The 21989-nt window shown below is 40.1% G+C and overlaps 1 protein-coding gene and 1 long non-coding RNA gene across 3 annotated transcripts in view; one reads left to right on the plus strand and one right to left on the minus strand.

The window, feature by feature from the left end:
- Positions 1 to 21989, plus strand: part of LOC113017208 (mitogen-activated protein kinase kinase kinase 11) — a 53332-nt gene that overhangs the window by 5586 nt on the left and 25757 nt on the right. For both annotated transcript variants that reach the window (XR_003271421.2, XM_026160365.2), the window contains exon 2: positions 20189 to 20369. Coding sequence is in view for 1 of the 2 variants with exons in the window: in XM_026160365.2 (XP_026016150.2) it covers positions 20189 to 20369 (181 nt within the window). In the remaining variant the exon portion in view is untranslated. The remainder of the gene's footprint in view (positions 1 to 20188; positions 20370 to 21989) is intronic.
- On the minus strand, positions 1322 to 4224 carry LOC113017220 (uncharacterized). Its single transcript, XR_003271426.2, has 3 exons — positions 3654 to 4224; positions 3128 to 3339; positions 1322 to 1587 (listed from the first exon to the last, which is right to left on the minus strand). It is a non-coding gene; the product is annotated as an uncharacterized LOC113017220 (long non-coding RNA).

The raw sequence follows: 21989 nt of genomic DNA on the forward strand, positions 1-21989 counted from the left end.
GACTGATATACCAAAGAGTCACCACGCACCATCAAACTGCAGAGGCTTTAGCTGAGTCGGTGAGGAAAGTGTCAAGCTAATCATTTGCTGTGCTAAAACTCACAGTTCCCGTTTTCAGGAAGAAGCCACAGTTGGATCTTTGATCAACATGTTTTTTTTTTCCACAAGTGGACAAACCTCTGATACATGTCCTCTACCAGCATGTTTTTCATTCAGGGCCCCCGGTGCCCACACTGCAGCACACTCAAAACATCCTCTGTGTGTGTGCACGTGGGTGGGTAGCTGGGTGGCTGGGTGTATCGCGTTTACATGCATGTAGTGAAATGCACTCCTGTTAGCACTGCATTTACACATCACCGTTCCTCTTTGTGGCTGCAGGGCATATGAGGGCCATTTAGACTTTTTAGTCTGCTTTCCTGATGGTGCAGATAATTTTTAGAGGAGGGAATGAGAGCGCGCGATAAAGTCCAAACATGCACCTGTGTTTTTGTTTTGTTTTTTTAAAAAAAAAGAAAAGAAAAGAAAAGCTTGCCAGTCAAATATTTTGTTAGCTAAATGCATGCTCGTCACTTCACTATTGGGAATGTGGGAAGAATTTATACTAATTTTGTGGAGCTATTTAATTTCTTGTTGACTTCAGCTCATGAGACTATAGTCACAGATGCCTTCTTGGCTGTAGCGAGTGCCAGACTATCCTAATTTGTGTCAAGGACAGCAGCAGAATGGAGCAGTAGGTGGAACGAGCAAGCTACTTCCAGCAAACCTGTCAGTCAGAGCAAACAGAGCTTGAAACCTATCCCTTGATAAAGCATAATAGCCTCCTAATGGAGCAATTTTAGGACTTGCTGCCAAGGCAAGCTGTAGAAGGGAAAATGTGGTCTTGAGAAAAAAGTAACATCTTGCCATGTGACACTTTAATACATCAGGGCTTTTGCTTATCAAATTAGATTAATGTTAGAGGTAAAGACAGGAACGTGCCTGCACACATTCAGTGCAATCTGTGTGCAAGGCTTCAGTAACATTGTTTATGACTCAAGAAACTGAGACAGCTCACGTATGCACATTTCTCACTGTCCAATAACAAACCTGAGGCAGAGGAAACTGTTAATCAGTGTTATATTTCTACGGACTAATTTCAATGGGGAAATCCCTTCTTGACGTCGGTCTGAACAACTTTTGCAGCGTAATGTAAAAATGTTAAATGCATTTTTCAGAATCTAGTTTTGACAGACTATAAGCGGCCTCTTAGCTAGTGGATCTTCAGATAATTATGCTTAAATGCGATTGACATCTTCTGACTACAAATCCACCATATGACACATTAGTAGTGCAAAGTTTTATTTAATGTTATTTAACAGCGATGTAAAAGCAAAAGAGATGCAGGAGTGCATATACACACCCAGCTCCACAAAGCAAGGCCCTACCCTGGTTTAAGTGCAAACCCCTGTACTACAGATAAGTGAATACTTTTGAATCTTCGACTCTTGGTGAAACCACAGAGGAATCTGAGGTGCAGTGGTTTGCACTGTCACTTTGCAGCCTCTCTGTGTGACACTGGCATGTCCTTGCTGCGCCTCGGTGGGTTTCCTGTGGGTGCAAAAACATTTATGTTGTCTTCTGTTGAAATCAGTAATTAGTAGCAGCTTGAGTTGATGTTGATCTGTCATAAATGTTACTTAAATTGTTGCATAAATTCCCTTTTCATCTCACACTCTACATCACTGCTCGACTACACACAGCTGAGCTGAGCCACACATGGTGTAGGGCATGTGTGAACAGAGACGTGCTTCCACAGGCTACATGTTCAATGGGGGGAAAAAACGGCAGGACAGTTTCACACAGTTTTAATTTAGGCTGATAATCCCATTGAGCACCTACCTGCTCACCTTGTCTTGCTGCCTTTAGCTGCTCAGTTCCCTGTTTGAAATGCAGAGCAATCTCACTATAATTTCACTGCCAAGCGAGCCTAAATTTTGTGCTTTTTCCAGGTGATTCCTGCTGCTTTCATGTTTGGCAATCCTCTCAGAAAGATGCTGGAGCTCCTAAGAGCCTGTTTCTGAGCTGTTGTCCGTTTCACTAAAGCACTTGATGCACGCTACTTGCATGCAGATCACAAGTGGTACCAGCATCCTGTTTTCCAAAAATACTTTGTCACTTGCAAAATTGCAGATACATTTACATGTTTTACAGTCTTACAGTCTTCCTCATGTTCAAATATTACCACATCTTATAATTACACGCAGAGAAGACCAAATATATCTTCTTTGTTACATCATACATTTTTTAAATTAAATTAGATTACATTTAGATTAAATTTCACACAAAGCTGTGTCATACCGAATCATGCAGCACTTGCACATGCCTGTATCTAACCCATGCCCTAGTTTACTGACACACAGCACGCTCTCTCATTAAAAAAGAAGCATTTATGTCGAACACAATCAGGACTTGTTTGATGTTTCACTTTCACTTCTAGGTACCTTAAATACCTGTAACGTACGTCGTACTGGTTTTACATTACTTGCTAGCTACTCATTAGTGCTTTTTAGTGTGCAGTCTTCCTTAGTATTGAAAACTAAATCAAATGTTCAGTGGCCAACATGATGGCACCAAGCCTCTACAATTTTATTTCAACCGTTAGTGGTGACCTGATTTAACTTTAACCTGCAGTTCAGTAAAATCAATAATTGATTAAATTCCAAATCTCCACCATGTATTGCTAACGTTGCACAAACTAGTTACTCAGTGATGTTAATAGCATGCTATAATTTGATGCTTCCCTCGGTACACTCCGGTGTGGCAGTGGTTTGACTTTAGATTTTCTGATTGGTCGGTCAGGGAAGCGAACTGGCTTCTTTTGGATGTGTGAGAGTGCAGTAAGTGTTTACCACATATTTACTGCATGTTATTTACAGAGGTGTTGTTTGTGTTTTACGGTCTAGTGAGAAAGAGATGATGGAGAAAGCTAGGGAAAATTTCTGACACTATCAGATGAATGGACTTTGTCACAGCAAAAGACTTGGAGACATTTATCTGATTTTGTCGAGATTTCTCACTTTTAAAGTCTTAAAGTTGAAGTACGTAAAGTCTCACTGCTAGACGTCAGGGTTTTAAAAAACAAAAATACCTTCAGATCCAGGAGTGGAGCCTGCGGCTTAATTTGACTCAACACGGGAAACCTCACCCGGCCCGGACACGGAAAGGATTGACAGATTGATAGGATGGCCATTGTAGGACAAGCAACTCTGGCCACCAATCATCTGTAGCGAGCGTTGGCTGTCAGTCTGCTGTCTCAGCTGTGCCAGGTATCCAGGCCTAATGAATCATTGAAACGCACTTCTGTTTGATGACAATGATACTGAGGTGAGTTGTTGAGGATATTTCTGCTGTTTTTGTCATTGCAGACACAACAGGTAGATGCCTGTGAATTCTCTTCTCCTCTGCTTTGGGCATACTACTTATGTGTTTGGTCTTTAGCTACACACGTGAAATGCGATTAGGTAGAATGGTGATGTCCATCTTGGCCACTGTATTCAAGATGGCGTTGAAACAGGTTAGCTTTGAAAAGCAGCACCCGCTACTATTCTCAGTTTAGAAAAATGCATCAATTTGTTGGAAGACATTCCAACAAACTCAAAAATGGCTGACTGTACCTTTTGATGTTAGTCCTTTGGTTGGTACCATGTTGGTTTTTTGGAGCCAGAAACGACCGTATTTACATACGTGACTGGGGCACCAAGTATTATAAAATGATGTGTACAACCTGCATCCAAAAACTTGATTCTTCATGTCCAGATTATCCACCTGCCGATACGCACTAATTCACAGACTAATAAAATACTAGAACTTCTCTCAGCAGTACTGAAGCACAAACATCATGGACAGGTACATTTCTTAGGAAGGCCTAGCCCAGGGGTGGGCAGTTCCAGGCCTCGAGGGCCGGTGTCCTGCAGGTTTTAGATCTCACCTTGGGTCAACACACCTGAATCCAATGATTCATTCGTTACCAGGCCTCTGGAGAACTTCAGGACATGTTGAGGAGCTAATTTAGCCATTTAAATCAGCTGTGTTGGATCAAGGACACATCTAAAACCTGCATGGACACCGGCCCTCGAGGCCTGGAGTTGCCCACCCCTGGCTTAGCCAAACGCAACCTACATACCCAGAATGCCCTGTGTCAGTACAAATGTCAGTCAAAAAGGTCACACAGTTACCTTTAATACTATGACAAGTAACGATACCAGTAACCACAGCCAAATATTTTGGACTTAAGCAGCTGATTATTATTTAACCCTCATTGGCCACATCTGTTTTTCCTAGTTGTTTTTTCCTGGCTCTGCACGGTGAGTAGAAAGACAATTGAAACGGGATCCGTTGTGAATTTGCAAGTCTGATCCATGTATGAGCCCACTGCACACTTTATTGAAGCAGTGTGACACTTCTTGTGCTTTCTTTCTTTGTTCCCTCCCTTGGAGCGTAAGTGGAGCACATTTCAGTGAATACTTCAGTTTTGTTTGTGTTCTTCTTTGTTTACATTTGAAGGTTTATTGAATTTGTACTGAGGATATGTACAGAATGTGTTTATAGCCTGTTTATCTCAGGTATAAAAAAGAACCCTAAAGCTTGACAGAAATAGTGATTTGATTTATAGTGTTTTATGTATATGTATAAAAACACAGGGGAAAAGAATAAATCTCATTTCTCAAAGTCTCTGGGAAATGCATAGAAATGGCAATGAACCATAATCATCTAAAAGTAAAAATGAGAAATGTGTGTGTTATCTGTGATGCTTAGCAAAGCTGTCACATCAGCTTAGTTTCAGTATATTTCAGTATTAAAATACATAGCGTGAAGTAAGTTGCACAGTGTCTGTTTTTAAACTTTACTTAATTACTTGCAGAGTCTAGCACTCAACCCTCTTAACTGCCTTACCGAGAAGAGAAAATTTAGCACATGCTAACTGTTTTTATTCAGCAGACAGAGTAACCTCAGAAGTGAGCAGAAAGTGCCTCGTTTTGAAGGATCCATAAACGTGGCTGCCTCTTCAGTGCCAATTGCTGACTGGCATATCCGAGGGACGCCTGGGGCGTCCTGACTGGGAACGGCGCGGGGGTCACCAGGGGTAGAGCTCAGCTGTGTTGCTGCTGGCTCAGAGTGCGTGTCAGTGGGCGATAAGGCAGAGGGGAGTTTGCTAGGCTAACCCGATGCGCAGTTTAGGCAGCTACCTGACTGCTTTGTTTTCCTGTGCTGTTGTTGGAAATAACAGCCTTGCTCAATCCAGTGAGGCTTATAATGAAGAGCAGATTGGATCTGGAGACTCATACATGTGAGGACAGACTTGAGCTGAATTTTTTTTTTTTCTCAAGCTGGAGCAAATACGAATATTTTTTTAGATCAAAGCTTCCAGAAACTGATCATTTCCAGGTTGAATTTTGACCATTTTCTTGTCCTCCGGATGAGATTCAAAATAAATTCATGCCATGTTGGGGCACGGTGTTTCCCAGACTCAGACTTTACTTGGGCAGGGCGCCCAGGTATATTAACGGACTCCTAAATATATCTGATGACCAGGCCACTGTTTACCATATGTGGGCCGCAACATAAAAACAACACACTGCCACTTATACATTTTCTATTTTCTTTACTGTTTAAAACAACCACTTGTCTGCTCTTTCTTTCATTTTCCCCCCACACACACCAGAGAGACTATATGCGAATGTGACATGGCACTCTGTTGAAATCTGTAGACTGCAGTTGCGTGCTAGAAATTGTCAAATTTTTGAATGGAGTCAATTGTGAGTTCACAGATGGTTAGCGCTGACAGCTAATGAAACTACCAAAAGTGATGCAGTCACATTATCTTAGATGTCTCATTTCTTAACACTGTGCTGTCAATCTCTGATACATATCTGGTCACATAACCGCACAAAGCACTTGTTAGGTTGACAGGGTTTGAACAATTAGTTACTGCTAATTTCCTGTAAAAGTAGATAACAGTAACTTTTATTCCTTAACTTTGATGGTACATCCAAATAAATATTGAAAAATATTTTGAAAGACTTAAGGCGCGATTCTGTTCTGATGACGGGCAAAAAGAGGGTCACGAAGATCTGCAGCTCAAAATGACCACCACAAGTAGGCTCTTATTATTTGGGGAGTATTGAGCATTTTATGTAACAACGTAAGATTTTTATCAATGTCCATCCTATCCATTAAATTAAATTTTAATTTATTTCAATGTATTTATTTATACAACACCAAATCACAACCACAGTTGCCTCAAGGCACTTTATATTGTAAGGTAGACCCTACAATAATACATACAGAGAAAAACCCAACAATCATATGACCCCCTTTGAACAAGAATTTTGGCAACAGTGGGAAGGAAAAACGCCCTTTAACAGGACCTTTAACCTCCAGCAGAACCAGGCTCAGTGAGGGGCGGCCATCTGCTGGGACCGGTTGGGGAGAGAGAAGGAAGACATGATAAAAGACATGCTGTGGAAGTGAGCCAGAGATTAATAACAAGTATGATTCAGTGCAGAGAGGTCTGTTTACACATGGTGAGTGAGAAAGGCCTCAGGTCAGGAGCTGATTAGACTAGCTTAGCATACACACTGGAAATTGATTAAAACAGCTAGCCTTGTTCTGACAAAAGCAAAGTACTAGCACTGCTGACTTCCACTAATATCTTATTGTTACTTTGACGGATGTAGAATTGTGCTAAGCTAGGATAACCACATCCTGAGTTCAATTACCTCTTAAAATTAAGTGTTCTGTGTGAGTTATTAGTTATTAAGTATGTTTTCTTTTGTTCTTCTTAGCCCTTCAGTTTTAACTGCCATTAAAACCTTTTTACTAACTATTTTGACTCCTAGTTTAATCTCCTTTTAGTATTTTATGTATAAATTTTGTGCACATAAATAGCTGCAGTCAGAATATTCAGGTTATGATTTGTATGGTGTGGTGGTCTGAATGGTAGCATATGAAATTAGTATGCAGATAGTTTTAGGTGTCTCAATTAAAATGCTGCTCGGTGCATTGTTTCGGCATTTCGTATTTAGTTGTTACTGTATATATCTGCACCATATAACCTCTGTATTCACATGCATTATGCACTACGTACTGTAGGTGCAAAGCGAGACAGACCCACACAATGACTGCACGCCCACGCTTAGTCATGAAGGCTGCAGAGTTATGTCTCTGTGTGTGTAGTCCGAGCAGGATGAGTGAGGGGGGCCAAACAACAGAACTGCAGGGGAGGAAGAGGAAAAAACAGAAAGAAAATAAAAGCAGATACTGGAAGGTCAGAACACACAGGAAGTAGAGATGTTTCCAGCACTCAGCCAGACTGAAATCTGTTGTTGTTTTTTCCCCTTCTCCAGTCTGAAATATAGTTTCAGCTTGTCCTCTTTCTCACCTCACAGATCATAAGATATGTTTGTGGAAGAGAAACCAAATGCATGGGTTAAAACATGTTTATATGATAAAAGAAATTAAGGAATTGAAAGATTAAATTTATAATAATACATAAATGTTGTTTGCTTTTTTTAATCTAGGCTTGCAGTTCTAAAGAATTCTTATTAGTTGCAGGGTTTCCACTTAAAATATCGTTACCTGTGTTGTCTTTGACCAGCATGATGGAATTCAACATTGCACTCAATTAGTATAGCAGTATCAGTCTGCTATAGTGCTGTTGTGAGGCACTATACAGAGCACTCCCTGTTCCTGTGATCAGAAGGCCTGTTTAGTACCATTTTTACAAGATATAAAATATCATCCCTTTAATGTGTGCAAAAACAAGTCAAGCCCAGGAATGTCTGAGAGCCCTGTGTTAACATCCGATGCGCTCTTACAAGGTCTCTTCAGATATTGGTAAGTGCGAAACAGTTACTTAATATTTGCAGGAATAAACTGCCTAGACTACTTTGTGCTTACCATTGACTTATACTGTGATGCTTGATATACTACTATGCTCTACAATGTTGAGTCACACTTCAGATTATTATATCATGAGAAATATTTTTGCAAATTCATATCATCATATAATTTTGAGGCTATGTAACCCTTTCCTAATGGTGAGTGACTAAGGCACTGAAGAATTTGTTGCCAGTATTGTAATACACCAGGTCACTGGACTTGGCAGGAACACTGGGTTAACTTCTGAAAACATTTGAGCCTTCAACACTTCAGCCCAACAGTCTCAGTCATCTGACCACCAATCTTTGCAAAAGCTCTAAAATGACCTAGCTTGCTTTAATTTTGGAGTTTTTAGCTGCGCTATACTATCTCTATCTGCAAAACAGGAAGATGGGATGAACAACACTATGCCATAGCTCTTATTGTCGCAGTGTCAACTCTGCTGGTGTCATTTTATATTCATTGTCTCATAGTAATTTTTTTAACTACTTTTAGTTCCCTTAAACAACTAAAATTTCAACAGTTTGTACTTAAAATATTAAAAGGAGATTAAACTAGCCATCAAAATATAGTTGGTAGGAAAAAAGTTCAACAACTAAACAACTAAAAGAACTTTTAGTTCCCTTAAACAACTTTTAGTTCCCTTAAACAACTAAAATTTCAACAGTTTATACTTAGAATATTAAAAGGAGATTAAACTAGCCGTCAAAATATAGTTGGTAGGAAAAAAGTTCAACAACTAAAAGAACTTTTAGTTCCCTTAAACAAAATCTTTACATTTGGGTTTTGAATTCAGTTTAAATGTGGTTCTTTAATGGCAGTTTGTGGCTTGGAAAATACTTTGGCAATGGACGTGTTTACTGTCTCCGATTGGTCGTGTGCTGTAAATGATAACAAAAAGTCCTTAAATTGTTAAATATTTTCAAAAAGGGGCTCTATAGATATGCATATCTATACTGTAGAATCCACATAATATATATATTTTTTAGCTGGCTCTGGTTCATTAATCAAATTTACCACCAGCATAATTCCTTTCCCCCACCACCACCTACATTGACCCGAAAACCTCTGGGGTCAACCTCATAACAACCCCTTATTTAAGCTTCTGATGAAATGGCTGTAATGTAGGTTAAATTTCAACACCATGGACCTCTGGATGCTTGTTAATAAGTCACTGCTTTCAGGCACTCACAGGCAGTTACCTGGCGCAGGGAATCATTTATAAACCCCCCTCATCAGCGTTAATGTGGATGCCCAGAAACAGAATACTCCCTTGTATTTGTTTTGGAGGGTGTGTTTCATACTGAAACTCTCATGATGATTCGCTTCTAGCTTATGTGCTTAAAGACATGCTTAAGAAGCCAGGCAAGATTTTGTTCTTTGCGTTCTTCTTCTTTACCCCCCAGAAAAGTGTGTGCGTGTGTGTCATTTTAATAATTAATAGCAGTTTGTCTCAGAAGTTCTTTTAGAGTTATTTTTTTGCATAGATGCATTTTGGTGCCTCCCAGACAGGTCTAGCCAGAGCCAGTGGATGATTTCCAGCATTTGTTAGAAAAGCATAAAGCAGACTTGTTAATGGGGGTTTCATTTACTCAAGCATAACACTGTTTTGTTGATCGGTTTTGTTTTCAGCACATCAGCTCTACTCTGTTGGGCTAAGTATATTAACAGCTTCCTGACTATATATATATATATATATATATATATATATATATATATATCTGTTTACTTATTTTAGCAATTTCTTTATTTGTCTGAGAGACTGGCACCATTCGCAGTCCATTTAGTAGGATTTATTTGCCCTTATTTAGAAAGTTCAGTTGCCGCTAACTAGCTAGCCCCAGACCTTTTGCAGCTTTTATTTTTCCTACTGACTGGCCTCCTGCCATTTTTTGCTGTCACAGCCAACCACAGTTTAATTTAGCTGTTTTCCCAAAGAGGATCTCCTCCTGCTGTTGGGTGAACTCACACTTCACCATTTTGGGCTTGAGCTGCTGACAGTACTCCATCTTTGAATGCTTTAGGTCCACTTCCAGAAGCTACAGCAAGCGGAGCTGCTACAGCAAGCGGAGCTACTCCAGGTTCATAGGCTGGACTGCAGAACAGAAACTGCAGTCCAATATGGTGTAATGGGTAAAATAATAATTGTATATTGCTCAGTTATTTGTCACAAAATACTTGGAACATAAAGTAGCGGCAGATAGATTTCTGGTAGCGCTACTGCTTCTACGGTGCATTGATAGATACCTAGTCTTCCCCCTTAATAGCCCATTGTGAGCCAGAAAAAACCCAACTTCTAAGTTATTTAGGCTTAGTGAATTTAAAATTTAATCTCTCAAAGATATGTTTTTACCCAGTTTTCATGAATGCAAGTTATATTTATTTAAAGATTTTAGCTAGCAGTGATATTTTTGTTCTGACAATTTATTTCTGTAATTTCAATGAATAGAAACGTTAAAAGGTTTTTAAATTCAGATGTAAAACAAGGATAAGTTTCAGTTTAGATATGAAACTACAAATTAAGCTAGCTAACTGGCTGACTCCTTCTCATGGCCTGTAGTAAAAACAGAAACATGCTAAAGGGGACGTGGCTGCCTCCCTCTGAGAAGTTACATCACCCCGCTCTCAGGGTTTGCATCTATCTATTAAGACTCTCCCTATAAAACAAGTCTAACAGGGCAAACGTCGCAAACCAACAGGTTCACCAACATTATCTTCCAACTTACTTGGATGAGTTCGCGAGGGTTGATTTTCCCCAAACTGCTGCAAACATCATCCTCCCCACCAAGGCTCTGACAGCAGTTAGGTTGTCAAACTAATCATGACTATATATAATATTTCTCTGCAGCTGAGCGTGATTTGCGTCTTACAGGAAATGGGTGATGTTTTAAGGTGCCATACAGAGTGATGGCATGAGTGCATTCTGATCAGGGAATTCAGGTTTTACTAATGACAGCCCTGTGGTGCAGTGTGTGAACCAAAAGTGCACATCAATCACAACTTTATCTTTACACATATCAAATAAGGAAGATGTGCCGCCTCAGACGGACAGCACACATTGGTTAGTTGTGGCCTAGTGTTTAAACTGCTGACGTTGCTTAACTCTCGCGCTCAGCGAGCAACTTTGAATGCACCCCTGAGCTAAGGCGAAACTCCAGTGGCATGAGCGCCAGTTTCGTCGTGAGTTGACATCTGCACTATGATTGTACCCGATCTCTCTCCCTCTCTCTCTCTCCTTTGCTCGCTGCCTGGTCAGAGCTTGCCAAACTGTCTGTCAGGCTATGGCTTCGTCCCTCAGGGGACAAAGCTCCCGTTCTTCCTGGGGAAAGCCCCCACCCTGCCGGAATTCTCCCCTCGCCTACGGGTTGCAGGGCAGGGAGGAGGGAGAGGGAGGAAGGTAGAGAGAGCACAGAGGTCGACCCGATGTCGGCATTTAAAGACCAGCACAGATAATTTTGGCCATGGAGCGATACTATGCACTCTTTCATTTGACCTTTTTGCTTTTTGTTGAAAAGAATTAGTTTTTTTGTGTTTTCCAGATTATTATTCCTTTTAAAAAAATGCACACCAAGTATGGCGCGAGTTTTCAGTCAATGCCAGCTTAGTATCCTCGGGTAATTATCAGTCCAACTCTAGCAGAAACTAACAGGGGTGAGGAATCATACCATACATAGGAACAAGTGGTGAGAGATGGAGATGTAGCTGCAGTTTGGAATTATAGGGAAGAAGATAATTAAGTGAGGTGCAGAGTGAAGAGGCAGACTTTTGGATGTGAAAGTTTATAGCCTTTGTCGCTGCATGCACTGTATGTTCAGTGTCCTTGACGAGGGCGTGAGCCTAAGCCAGACGTTGCTTTTTGTATGTCAGTACCTGCCAGTGACTGTTTAAGTCCACTTTAGCGAATTTTTCTATGCCTGCTAAACTTCCTTTTTTTCAAACGTCGCATAATACAGTTTACATTAGCAGCTGTGGTGGATCTAATGTGCTCCGTTCATAGTAGTTTTTGAAACACTTGATCCATAAAGGATAACTAATAATATCCTGTTTTGTCATTATTTGAGTGTAATAATAAAAATTCAAAAACGAACTAAATGAAACAATACTGTCAATGAAAAACAAAGTAAATTTCATAACACATTCTGCTTCATATAGCTATGGTAGACAAGTGTATTTAGCCAACCACAAACCGCAGCCTCGGTATGAGCAAGGGATCAAAACGGGGAGGAGGAAAATTATGGAGATGAGTGAAAACAAGAAAAAAGAGAAAAGGCTTGGTGGCCTTTTTTTCCAGTGAAGTTATAAATGCCCATCGAAATGATATAAATTGACCAACATTTCTTGTGTTATATAAATTTGTTGCACCTGCTTTTGTTCTATAAGGTAAAATATACCCAAAAGTTGGTGCAAGCAGGCTTTGCACCAACTTTGTAATAAAGTAATAGAGTCCAGTAGCACTCTATTTCCAGTCCTAGACACTATAACTTGTTGCAGTTTGGGTAAAATTATCAAGTTTAATACCTTTAAAAAAATAAAATAAAAATCTGAAATAATATTGCTGCATTGAATAAAAATAGATGTTTGTTTGTATACTCTGTCAATTTACTGGCCAAGAAAACTGCAACTGGTGCATCTCTACTGAAAACTGGACTACAACAAAAAGTCAAAGCATGTTTTTTGATAGGCTTGATGGTTAATCTGTGACAGCATATTAAGAGACCCTTTCCCATTAGTATTTGCCAGTAAATCTGGGGTAATGTCAGTAAATGTGAGCAGAACAAGAAGCCTTGCTTCTTAAATGCCATGTGAAGAATGTGGGGAATGTATAATAGCCCATATTTGTCCATGAGGCACCGCTGCCTTTATCAGTCAGGTAAGCACATGTTTAATCAGTGCTGGAAAGACCCCTGAAAAAAAGCCATGACTCTGGGATTCTGTTGCAGAGTTGACTCACTCCCACAGCCGCTATCATATCTAGGCCACCGCTGGTAGGAGTCATGTCTGCAACTGACACACTCTTGTTTCTGAACAACAAACAATGCTAAACAGAGTGCCGTTGCCATGGAGAACAGTCATGGTGTTTTTTGTGGTGACATTGTTGGTTTCGTGCCTCTCAATCAGGAAGACACTCTGACTGGGCAAGCCCGATCTAGTCGTGATATTTGCCGTTATCCTTTGAAGGAGAGCTGGATTTCCTGCTCTTTTTACCTCTTTGGTTCACACACCTCCTTAAAATGTGATTAATATGGGAGACAACAGGGGAGGTAGATAAAAGCACTCCCGTATCCCTCCATGTTATGATTTTAGTTCAGTACAATTTATTTGTAGACTTCCTTTCTTAATGAATTTATTGCTTCACATAGTTTTGAAGATATCAGCAGCACAATTATTATTATGTGGGTCAGTGGCTGATTTGGACACGGAGTTTAGCCACACGGTGTCCAGTAAGCAGCTGACTAGCACGCCATTTGCCGTCAGTGTGACGGTGGTGGTCAGAGGAGGATGGCCAAACAGGAGCTAAACTGTGAATGCACTCTGCCTCAGATCAGGAAGTGGAAGAAGAATGTCATGTGTACATGTGCTGAGACTTTGTTTCGTGTGTTTGTTTCTCTGTGTGGTTGCATGTGTGCACGCGTGAGTTTGAGTATAGCTGTAAGTGCAAGCACATTTATGTGCATAAGTTTTGTTTGTTTATTGTGTGTGTTATGAAACCGTCTATCACCTCTGCTCTGGTGTGTGTGTTTATTTACTTATTTATTTGTTTATTTATGTATTTTTTTTAATTTATGGCCCTGTTGGCTTTTGCAGTAAATCTCTGCAGGATTGTGATGGATTCATGCCTACTTTCCCCCCCCCTACAGAATGCCTCTGTGCTCAGACCTGTTAACATCACATAATCGATGGAATGTTTGCTAAATAACAGTCTAGAAGTTTCTACATATCGTCCATGCAGCTGCAACGTACATACAGACTTTGGAAATGACTACTTCTTTGGCCTTCTTCTCTCCCTACTGCACAATATATAATAAATGGTGACACTGCTACTGGGAATCTAGAATGAAATGTATAGTTTATACTTTTATTTGTGTAAAGTAAAAGTCGTAACATTACTGCTAACCTGCTCCTACGTGATTTCAAGTGAATGTGACACAGAGTGAGACATCAAATTCATAAACTGTGGACGCATGAATAATCTTAAAAATTTCTTTACTTGTCATCAAAAGTTATTAATAAATGATCTGTTGCATAGATCTCGTTTCCCCCTCATTTCCATTGGATAAATGACTTCATTCCTGTGACCGCCAACTCTGAGGACTGGTGTCGTGTCAAGGGCTGATGATTGGTCCACCTGTCGTAGCGCACCCGTGGGATTTACTCTGCACCTCGGTTTGTTTGTGTGAACTAGTTCAGTGGTGTGTTTTCATGCCTTCCTTTTAATTTTTGTGTGTGTGTGTGTGTGTGTGTGTGTGTGTGTGTGTGTGTGTGTGTGTGTGTGTGTGTGTGTGTGTGTGTGTACATTTTTCTCATATTTGAATGCTTGTGTGCATCTGGGAATATTGCTAAAAATCAAATGTGGCAAATGTGTGTTAAGTGCCTGTGTGTGCATCGTTTTGCAAATGTAGTGTGTGTGTGTACACAGTTATCTATAGCTCTGCTTTCTAGCCCAGCCACTTACAGCTGTGCCCCGTGTTCCTCTATCATATGATAACAATCAACAGTCAGCTACTCTCTCTCTCTGTGACACCTCTGCTCGCTCCCTCACAGCACCAACACTTCCCGCTGCTCTGTCTCACTCTGTGTCTGCAGCCATGTGACCCCTCTTAACCTCTGTTTACTAAAATAGCAATAAGCAGCCGTCGGTGGGAACTCAAAAAAAGCCAGATCCTTGTTAGAGCAGGCTAATAGACAGATATCAACGTCACTGCCCGGAAGTGGGGTCATGGCACAGAGATCGAGCATCCTGGTGGAAATGGGGGTGACTGACCAGGGCTTGTTTTCACTAGACGCTGACCAGCAGTAGGACAAAAGAAGTAGAGCAAGGGATCAGGGCCTGTTGCAGTAAATACCCCCACCCCTCCCTGTGGCCTGTGGAATTGACAGAAACAGTGACTCAGGCAAAGAATGGACAGAAATTGATTTTCTGCAGAAAGGTTAAATGTGCAGCAGTAGAGGCTTTTTTTTGTTTTGGCTGTTGGCTTCTTTTGCTACTTCATTGTTTGGGTCTTCGTTGTGAGGCAGAAGTCGATAATTAAGCAAAAAAGTTGGTGGTCGACATGCTTTTAAAGCCCCCCCCATTTAAAAAGCTTTCGGTCTATAAGAATATAAGGTAAAAGCCTCAACTTATCGTCTTGCTTTGCACCTACCCATCATCTTACAGACAGAATGGACAAAATAATATGCACGGCTGTGGATGGTGTCTCTATGACCAGGGAGCACAATTTGTCATGCAAGTACATTATGAAAGAACCGTGTCTCCTATTCCCTCCAATGTTCTCACACACAGAGCAGACAACACAACCTCTTGTGATGCATTCCTTTGTGACGTCAAACTTGCTGCCTCTGGGCTACGAGGCACAGCACAGGATGTCTGAACAAAAGAGACGGAGAGAGGGAGGGCGAGAGTCGGTTTTATATCTGGAAAATGATAAAAATTCATATATTTGTGGATAAAGAAAACAGAGAGAGGAGAAAATAGATTTTTCAGTGAAGTCGAGGGGAGGAAAAAAAGGGAAAGAGAGCCGAGCCTAGAGAGTCGGAAAGTGACTGCAAATAGTTGGAGTCTTACTTCCCTATAATAAGTGAAATTCTTTGCTGCTTCTCCTCCCTGAGTTTGACAGCCAGCCTTGCCCTAAGCGATGCCCACTCTGCCAGCAAAGGGGAAGAGAGGCACGGCTGCCGATCTCACTGAGACATGTGATACAGAGTCACACTGCAGCAACAGAAATCCTCAGCTTTATATTCTGCTTTCATAGAAACCTGCCTGGCGAGGCTTTCGGTGCTGCAAGATTTCCTGACACTGACTGGTTAACAAAATATAGAACTTATTGCATTTTATACTTTGACTTTGCTTAGAGTTTCACACAATCCCAGTATGAAGAGTTCTGGTAATGTGTAGGTCAAAAGCTGTGCGTTACTGAGTGTTTTACATGTTATTTTAGTTATACTCCATGCAATTATACTGCATGTTATAATTGCATTCGAATGCAATTATAAGAACCTGCCACACATTTGCTTTCTTATGATTGAGCACCTTCTTCCCTGCCTGAAGCGTAAATATACCTCAGATTCATGCATGTAGAAAATATAATATCCTCATACTGGCAATACTGAAGATATATGCTAGGGCTGGGCTACACGGTAATATCGGTGTAATATTGGGCAACGATAGGAAAATTAAATATCGCGATAGAATATGGGTGAAACGCGCAGAATGAGAAGAGCGAAAGTGGATCGTTAAATGAAACGGATGAACCAGAATTGGTTTGTAAAAATGCTGCAACTTCAGTGGTGTGGAACTGGTTTGGCTTTCATCTGTCAGATACACAACAGAGCACTATTTTTGGTAGAGCATGCTAGCGGGCCGTCGTTATTACAGTGTTTTTTGGAAAATACAGCACACTTAAAATCAATCCTTTGATTTTTCTGAAAATCGACAGTGCCCCTTATAATCCCGTGTGCCTTATGTATGAATTCTGGTTGTGTTTACTGACCTCGAAACGATTTTATGTACACGGCGCTTGAAAATCTGTCAAATGTTTTAGTACGACTTTGCTAAGCTACAAAACGGCACCGCTTGATGGATTGTCGGAGCATTATGGCTACCGTAGGCAGGCGCCTCGCGGAGTGATACGTACTGTGCTTCAACATAATATTACCGTGTTGTGTGTGCATAACCCCTTTTTAGGTTTTGTGGATATTATACATGGTTATGCTGAGGACATGTCGGCCAATTTCCACTGGAAATGCCTTTTGTTTAAACTGTCAGCAAGGAATTTGCATTTGCACTGTTAAAGTTTTATATAACTTTAATGCACATAAAAAAACAGCTGCTCGTTTAAGTGAAAATACATTTGTTTGTTTTTTTTGTTTTTTTTGCACTAATAAAGTTGAGGAGTTGTAAAGTATTTTGTCTAGTGTCAATTATATCGTCAGTTATCGTTATCGCAAATTTTCAAATGTATATCGTGATAAATATTTATGGTCATATCGCCCTGCTCTAATATATGCACACATACACTAGTCATTATAAGCACACAGGCATTAACAATAAGGACAGTTTTTTACCAACATTGTCAGGTGTGCATAAATCTAAAGTAAAAAAGGAACTTATGTGAAACAGAGAACTAAAAGACCTTTAGACCATTACATTATGTTCATATTAAAGAAAGCCAAAGTTTCAGATAATTTATCAAACAAAGTGTCATTGAAGCAATTCACTGGACATTTTAGGCTTTAAAAATTAGAGCCCAGTGAAATGGGTGTTTTTAGGTTCTGTACAAATACCGATTGTAACAAAGTGGCCTTTTGTGGCTGGAGATGAAGGCTGAGGCAGAGTACTTTGGAAACGAGGTGTTTATTTGTCCACATATAATATAACTCCGTGGATAATGAATGCCAGGTCAAGCCTTCAAGCAGCAGCACAAATCGGTGTCTAATGACAAATGGCAGCCTTAAATACTCTCAGCTATTATAGGACTAAACCATTATTTACTCACAGGTGAGTTTACCTCAATTCCACCATCTATATACAACACATACTTTAATAAATAAGCATATACATTTTACCATTTTCTAATAATAATTAAGTATTTAATATTTTAACCTTACACCTTAGCATCATTATGAAAATACCTAAAACCCATGTACAGAAATTCCCCACATCGCCCAGAACCTTTAACACCAATGCTCCGATATTTTGATATGTCAGCCGATATGTATGTAGACGCAGTATAAACAGGCTATATGAACAGAACTATGATAAATGCAATAAGGAACAGTAGTGCTGCCTTATATTAAATAAATCAATGTTGGATTGACAGGAAAGTGCATTACCTAATTTACTTGAGAGGACAAAAACAGGAACCCACTGGAAGCTTCCTCTGTATCAAATTACAACTGACCAAATCAAAGATAAGATATTTTTTAATAGAGCCGAGAAATTTATCAGCGCGCCGACATTACTGACAGTCTGATATTATCGGCTGCTATTAGCTTTTTCCGAACTATCAGTATCAGCATTTGCAACAGTTGAAAAGCAAAAATTAAAAAAGTAAACCGCTTAAATTATGAGCATTAATGTTGCTCAGTTTTCCTAACAGAGGGCACGTTGCCACTTCCCTGTTGGTTGCACTCGTGTTTGGAAACACAGCAATCATCTGACCAGAGTTGGGCACAGCATAAATGAGTAAATAAATAACTACACACGATAAATGTCAGGGAAATCTGTTTATTTTTTGTGTGTCTGAAATGGGGGGAAAAAAAGATCATATTTTTAAAGCACGAAATATCGGAACAGGTCCTACGTCTGAGTATTATTTAAATTCTAAAACGTTCAATAATCTACTTTGGCTCTCTTTAATATGAACACTGTAATGCTATATGTAGCCAGTAAGGAAAAACACAAGATTACATCTTTTAAAGAGCTGTTTAGACTTATAGCTGTGGGTTCTGCTTGCTTTGAACATACTTGTAGCTCAGCAGTCAGATGGCGGTCTGCAGGCGCCAGATAAGAGGCTGGAAAAATGAGTGTCACTAATGAAAATAGAATACAGGAATAAGCTTTACTTGCAATATTGCAGTAATATTTTTTTGTTTGTGCAGTTGAGATGGGTGCACACTGTGAGCTCTTGTAATGCTCTTCTGTGTGTAAGGGCAGCAAGATGAAAGATGTTTCTTTTTTTGAGTTTGAGTTGTTGAGTTTGTGCAAATAAATATCTTGCGATGGCATTTTTAAATGCTGCACTTCATCTAATAGGCTGAAGGAGATATTTTTTATCATTTCTTTCTGCACCTTTTAAAACTGATCCACATCAGGCAAAAGCACCAGCATAAAAGAAATGGGTGTTTGAATTGAATTGAAAATACATTTTACTGCAACTATTAAGGCCTTGCTCATTTATAAATTATTATTTTCAGAAGTCTCTGTGGGATAAGTGATTCTAACAGGGTATCGCAATATTAACCATGCATCCAGGCCCTCTATACAGTGAGTAGTGAGTGATTTCAGAAAATGTAAGTCATTCTGAATTTGGCAATAAGAAGCTGCATAAAATGCAGTAAATATAAAATAAGCCAATAATTATTTCTATAGGTAACATTTTTATTAGTTAAGTATCAAAGTGAAGTGGCTGTAGCTAACGTTAGCTGGTTATACAGAACAATTTTGTATTTTTAATGTATTTGGCTGTGTGATAACCCATTTAGTAGTTGCCCGAGGTTTAACAGTTAAAGAGGTTTGATATTGTTTAAAGTGTATATCATTAACTGTTATTAAAACAGTCTATATAGTATATAATTGCTGCTCCTTTAGCTAACAGGAGCTAGCTGGCTAAATTTGAGAATAGTTATTGAGCTAGCTTAAGAAATGCGGTGGTGATTTTGCTAACAGGCTAGTTTGAGGATAAAAAATTTAATGGGGGGGATGATTAAAAACAGAAAGGCTGGAAGACTTTTAATTTGGGTATCATAATAGCTCCTAAAAGAAATACTTCTTTATTGGAGTCACCGAACACATTTGTTTTAGAAATGGTGCTTCCTCTATATATTTCCTCATGTGGCCAACATGTCGAGCCAGTTCACTGACAGCACAGCTCAGTTCAGCTGAGGGTGGAGACAGAGTCTGGCCCAGCTCCCAATCGTGCACAGGTCAGCTTGACGTGCTAACATACTATATAGCGTATTGTGTACGCTGCCAATCACCTACCACTGCCAGTCTAACTAGGCAGAGGTTTATGTAGTTCCATCGATTGGTCAAATTGAAGCAAATTATGTTTGTCGACTTGAATTTTAGAGGCCTAAAATAAGAGGAAGAGGAAGTGAAAAAGAAACTGACAATGTGTGAATGTGCGTATTGAAGACATTGCTCAGTTTAGTGTGACGTTTTGTCTTTTTTTCCCCTGCTACTAGCAAGACAAGTGCATCTCTGCAGCGATGCATTTCAATGACTTTTAACCAAAACACATTTCTCGACTTGCATAGTAAACATTTTTATTAATTTGTCTCCCCCCCCACCCTTTCCTTTCTACCTACCATCTACATCGTCTTCCTGAAGTTCTTCTGGCTGAGCCCATAGAAAATGAATGTATGGAGGGGTTGACGTTGAAGATTACAGACTTTGGCCTGGCAAGAGAATGGCACAAGACCACAAAGATGAGCACCGCTGGCACCTATGCCTGGATGGCCCCAGAAGTCATCAAGTCCTCCACGTTCTCCAAAGGCAGTGATGTCTGGAGGTAAGTCTGTGAATGTGTGTCCTTATAAACAGTTTGTTATTAAAAGACTGTTGTGGCCTGGGAAAAGAGATGATGTAATTCTCAACACCTTACAAGAATAGTTTTACATTTGAGCAAATATGATTCTTTCCTTTCCTGCAGACATTAAATTAACAAAAGATTGTCTGCCGCCATTGCCTTCGCCATCCAGCCTACTCACACAACAAAAAAAATTAAAAAGTGATTTATTTACTACAAAAAGTTCACCTTTTTCATACAGTGTCACAGTCTCTTCTGCATTTTGCAATCAGTCATTGTCAGGCTTGTTTCTCTAGTTTCCCTGCGCGAAACAGTGAGAGGGCAGGGAGGAGCACATCAGGGAAGGGAGTAGCTGAGGAGAGGATGGTGTTACTGGAGTTGATGACTCCCACAACTTGTTGGCCAACTTAAAGTGCAAGAAAAGCTTCTTGACAAGTGTTGTTTTGTCTAAAACTAAAGGTGAAGAGTAACACCCATCCTCCCAAAGCACCCAGTCTAGGGGAAACCACTCTCACTCATATATATGTATATATAAAGGAAGGCCTGAAGGCTATTAGCTTACCTTAGCAATAAAGGAGAACAGGATAGGGAAGCGCCCAGCCTTGCTTTGTGGAAAGTTTATAACATCCACCCACCACCATGGCTAAAGCTTATTGTTAATTAATTGGCATTGTTCCAGGCTAGCCGTTTCCGCTTTTACAGCCTTCATGCCAAGCTTAGCTAATGAATCTTCAAGCAAGCTTCAGCAAGAAATTTACTGGTAAAAGGAAAGGGAGGTATCAGGAGACTTGAGATATCTCAAAATCCTTAAAATTGTTAGCAGTTTAATCATCGGCAAGGTGACTTTACTGAAGGAGCTCATATATGTCCGTGTTTTCTGTTGGTATTGTTGAAGAATTTGAAATTGGTCTTTTGAAGCTTTGTGTGTATGTAGACTTGTCGTCCAAAGGACAAAGTGATGGGTTAGAATTAGAGGGTGAAAGAATAGAGAAGTGATAGTGGGAGACTCTGTGATGAAGAGATGGAGGGACAGAGTGATGGATTGCAGCAAGGCTGCCACGACCATGTGATGGCGTCTCTTCAAAAAGCTGCTCTGTGCTTTGTTGTGGGACATGTGTGCTGCACACTGTCCCATTGTCTCCAGTATAGACGGAGAAGGAGGCCACACACCCGACCTAACCGCAGCCCTTTATCTGGGAATATCTTTGTGTGTGTGTGTGTGTGTGTGTGTGTGTGTGTGTGTGTGTGTGTGTGTGTGTCTGGCCACATCTACACAGAGTCCCTTGATTATGGCTTGTGGTTTTATAATAATGCCTTAAACAACTGTGTGATTTGTTGAGAGGGGATTTGTGATTGAAGTGCACAGTACATGAATTTGCATTTGGAATAAGGCAGCAGGGATGTTTTCACTGAGCAACAGATAAAACTATTAAAAAAAAAAGCATGATAACTCTAATGTGCTGTGGTTTAATTGTAATCCTATAGATGTGAACTTCTACATACAGATCCTATATGAAACCAGCTCAGCAGGCAGGCAGTTTCCATAGCCTTTGTCCATCAACTGCAAACCCACACAAAGTGAAATTTCACTGCAGAATCTGG

This window comes from Astatotilapia calliptera, chromosome 3, assembly GCF_964374335.1.
Source record: "Astatotilapia calliptera chromosome 3, fAstCal68.1, whole genome shotgun sequence".
Taxonomy (NCBI): Eukaryota; Metazoa; Chordata; class Actinopteri; order Cichliformes; family Cichlidae; genus Astatotilapia; species Astatotilapia calliptera.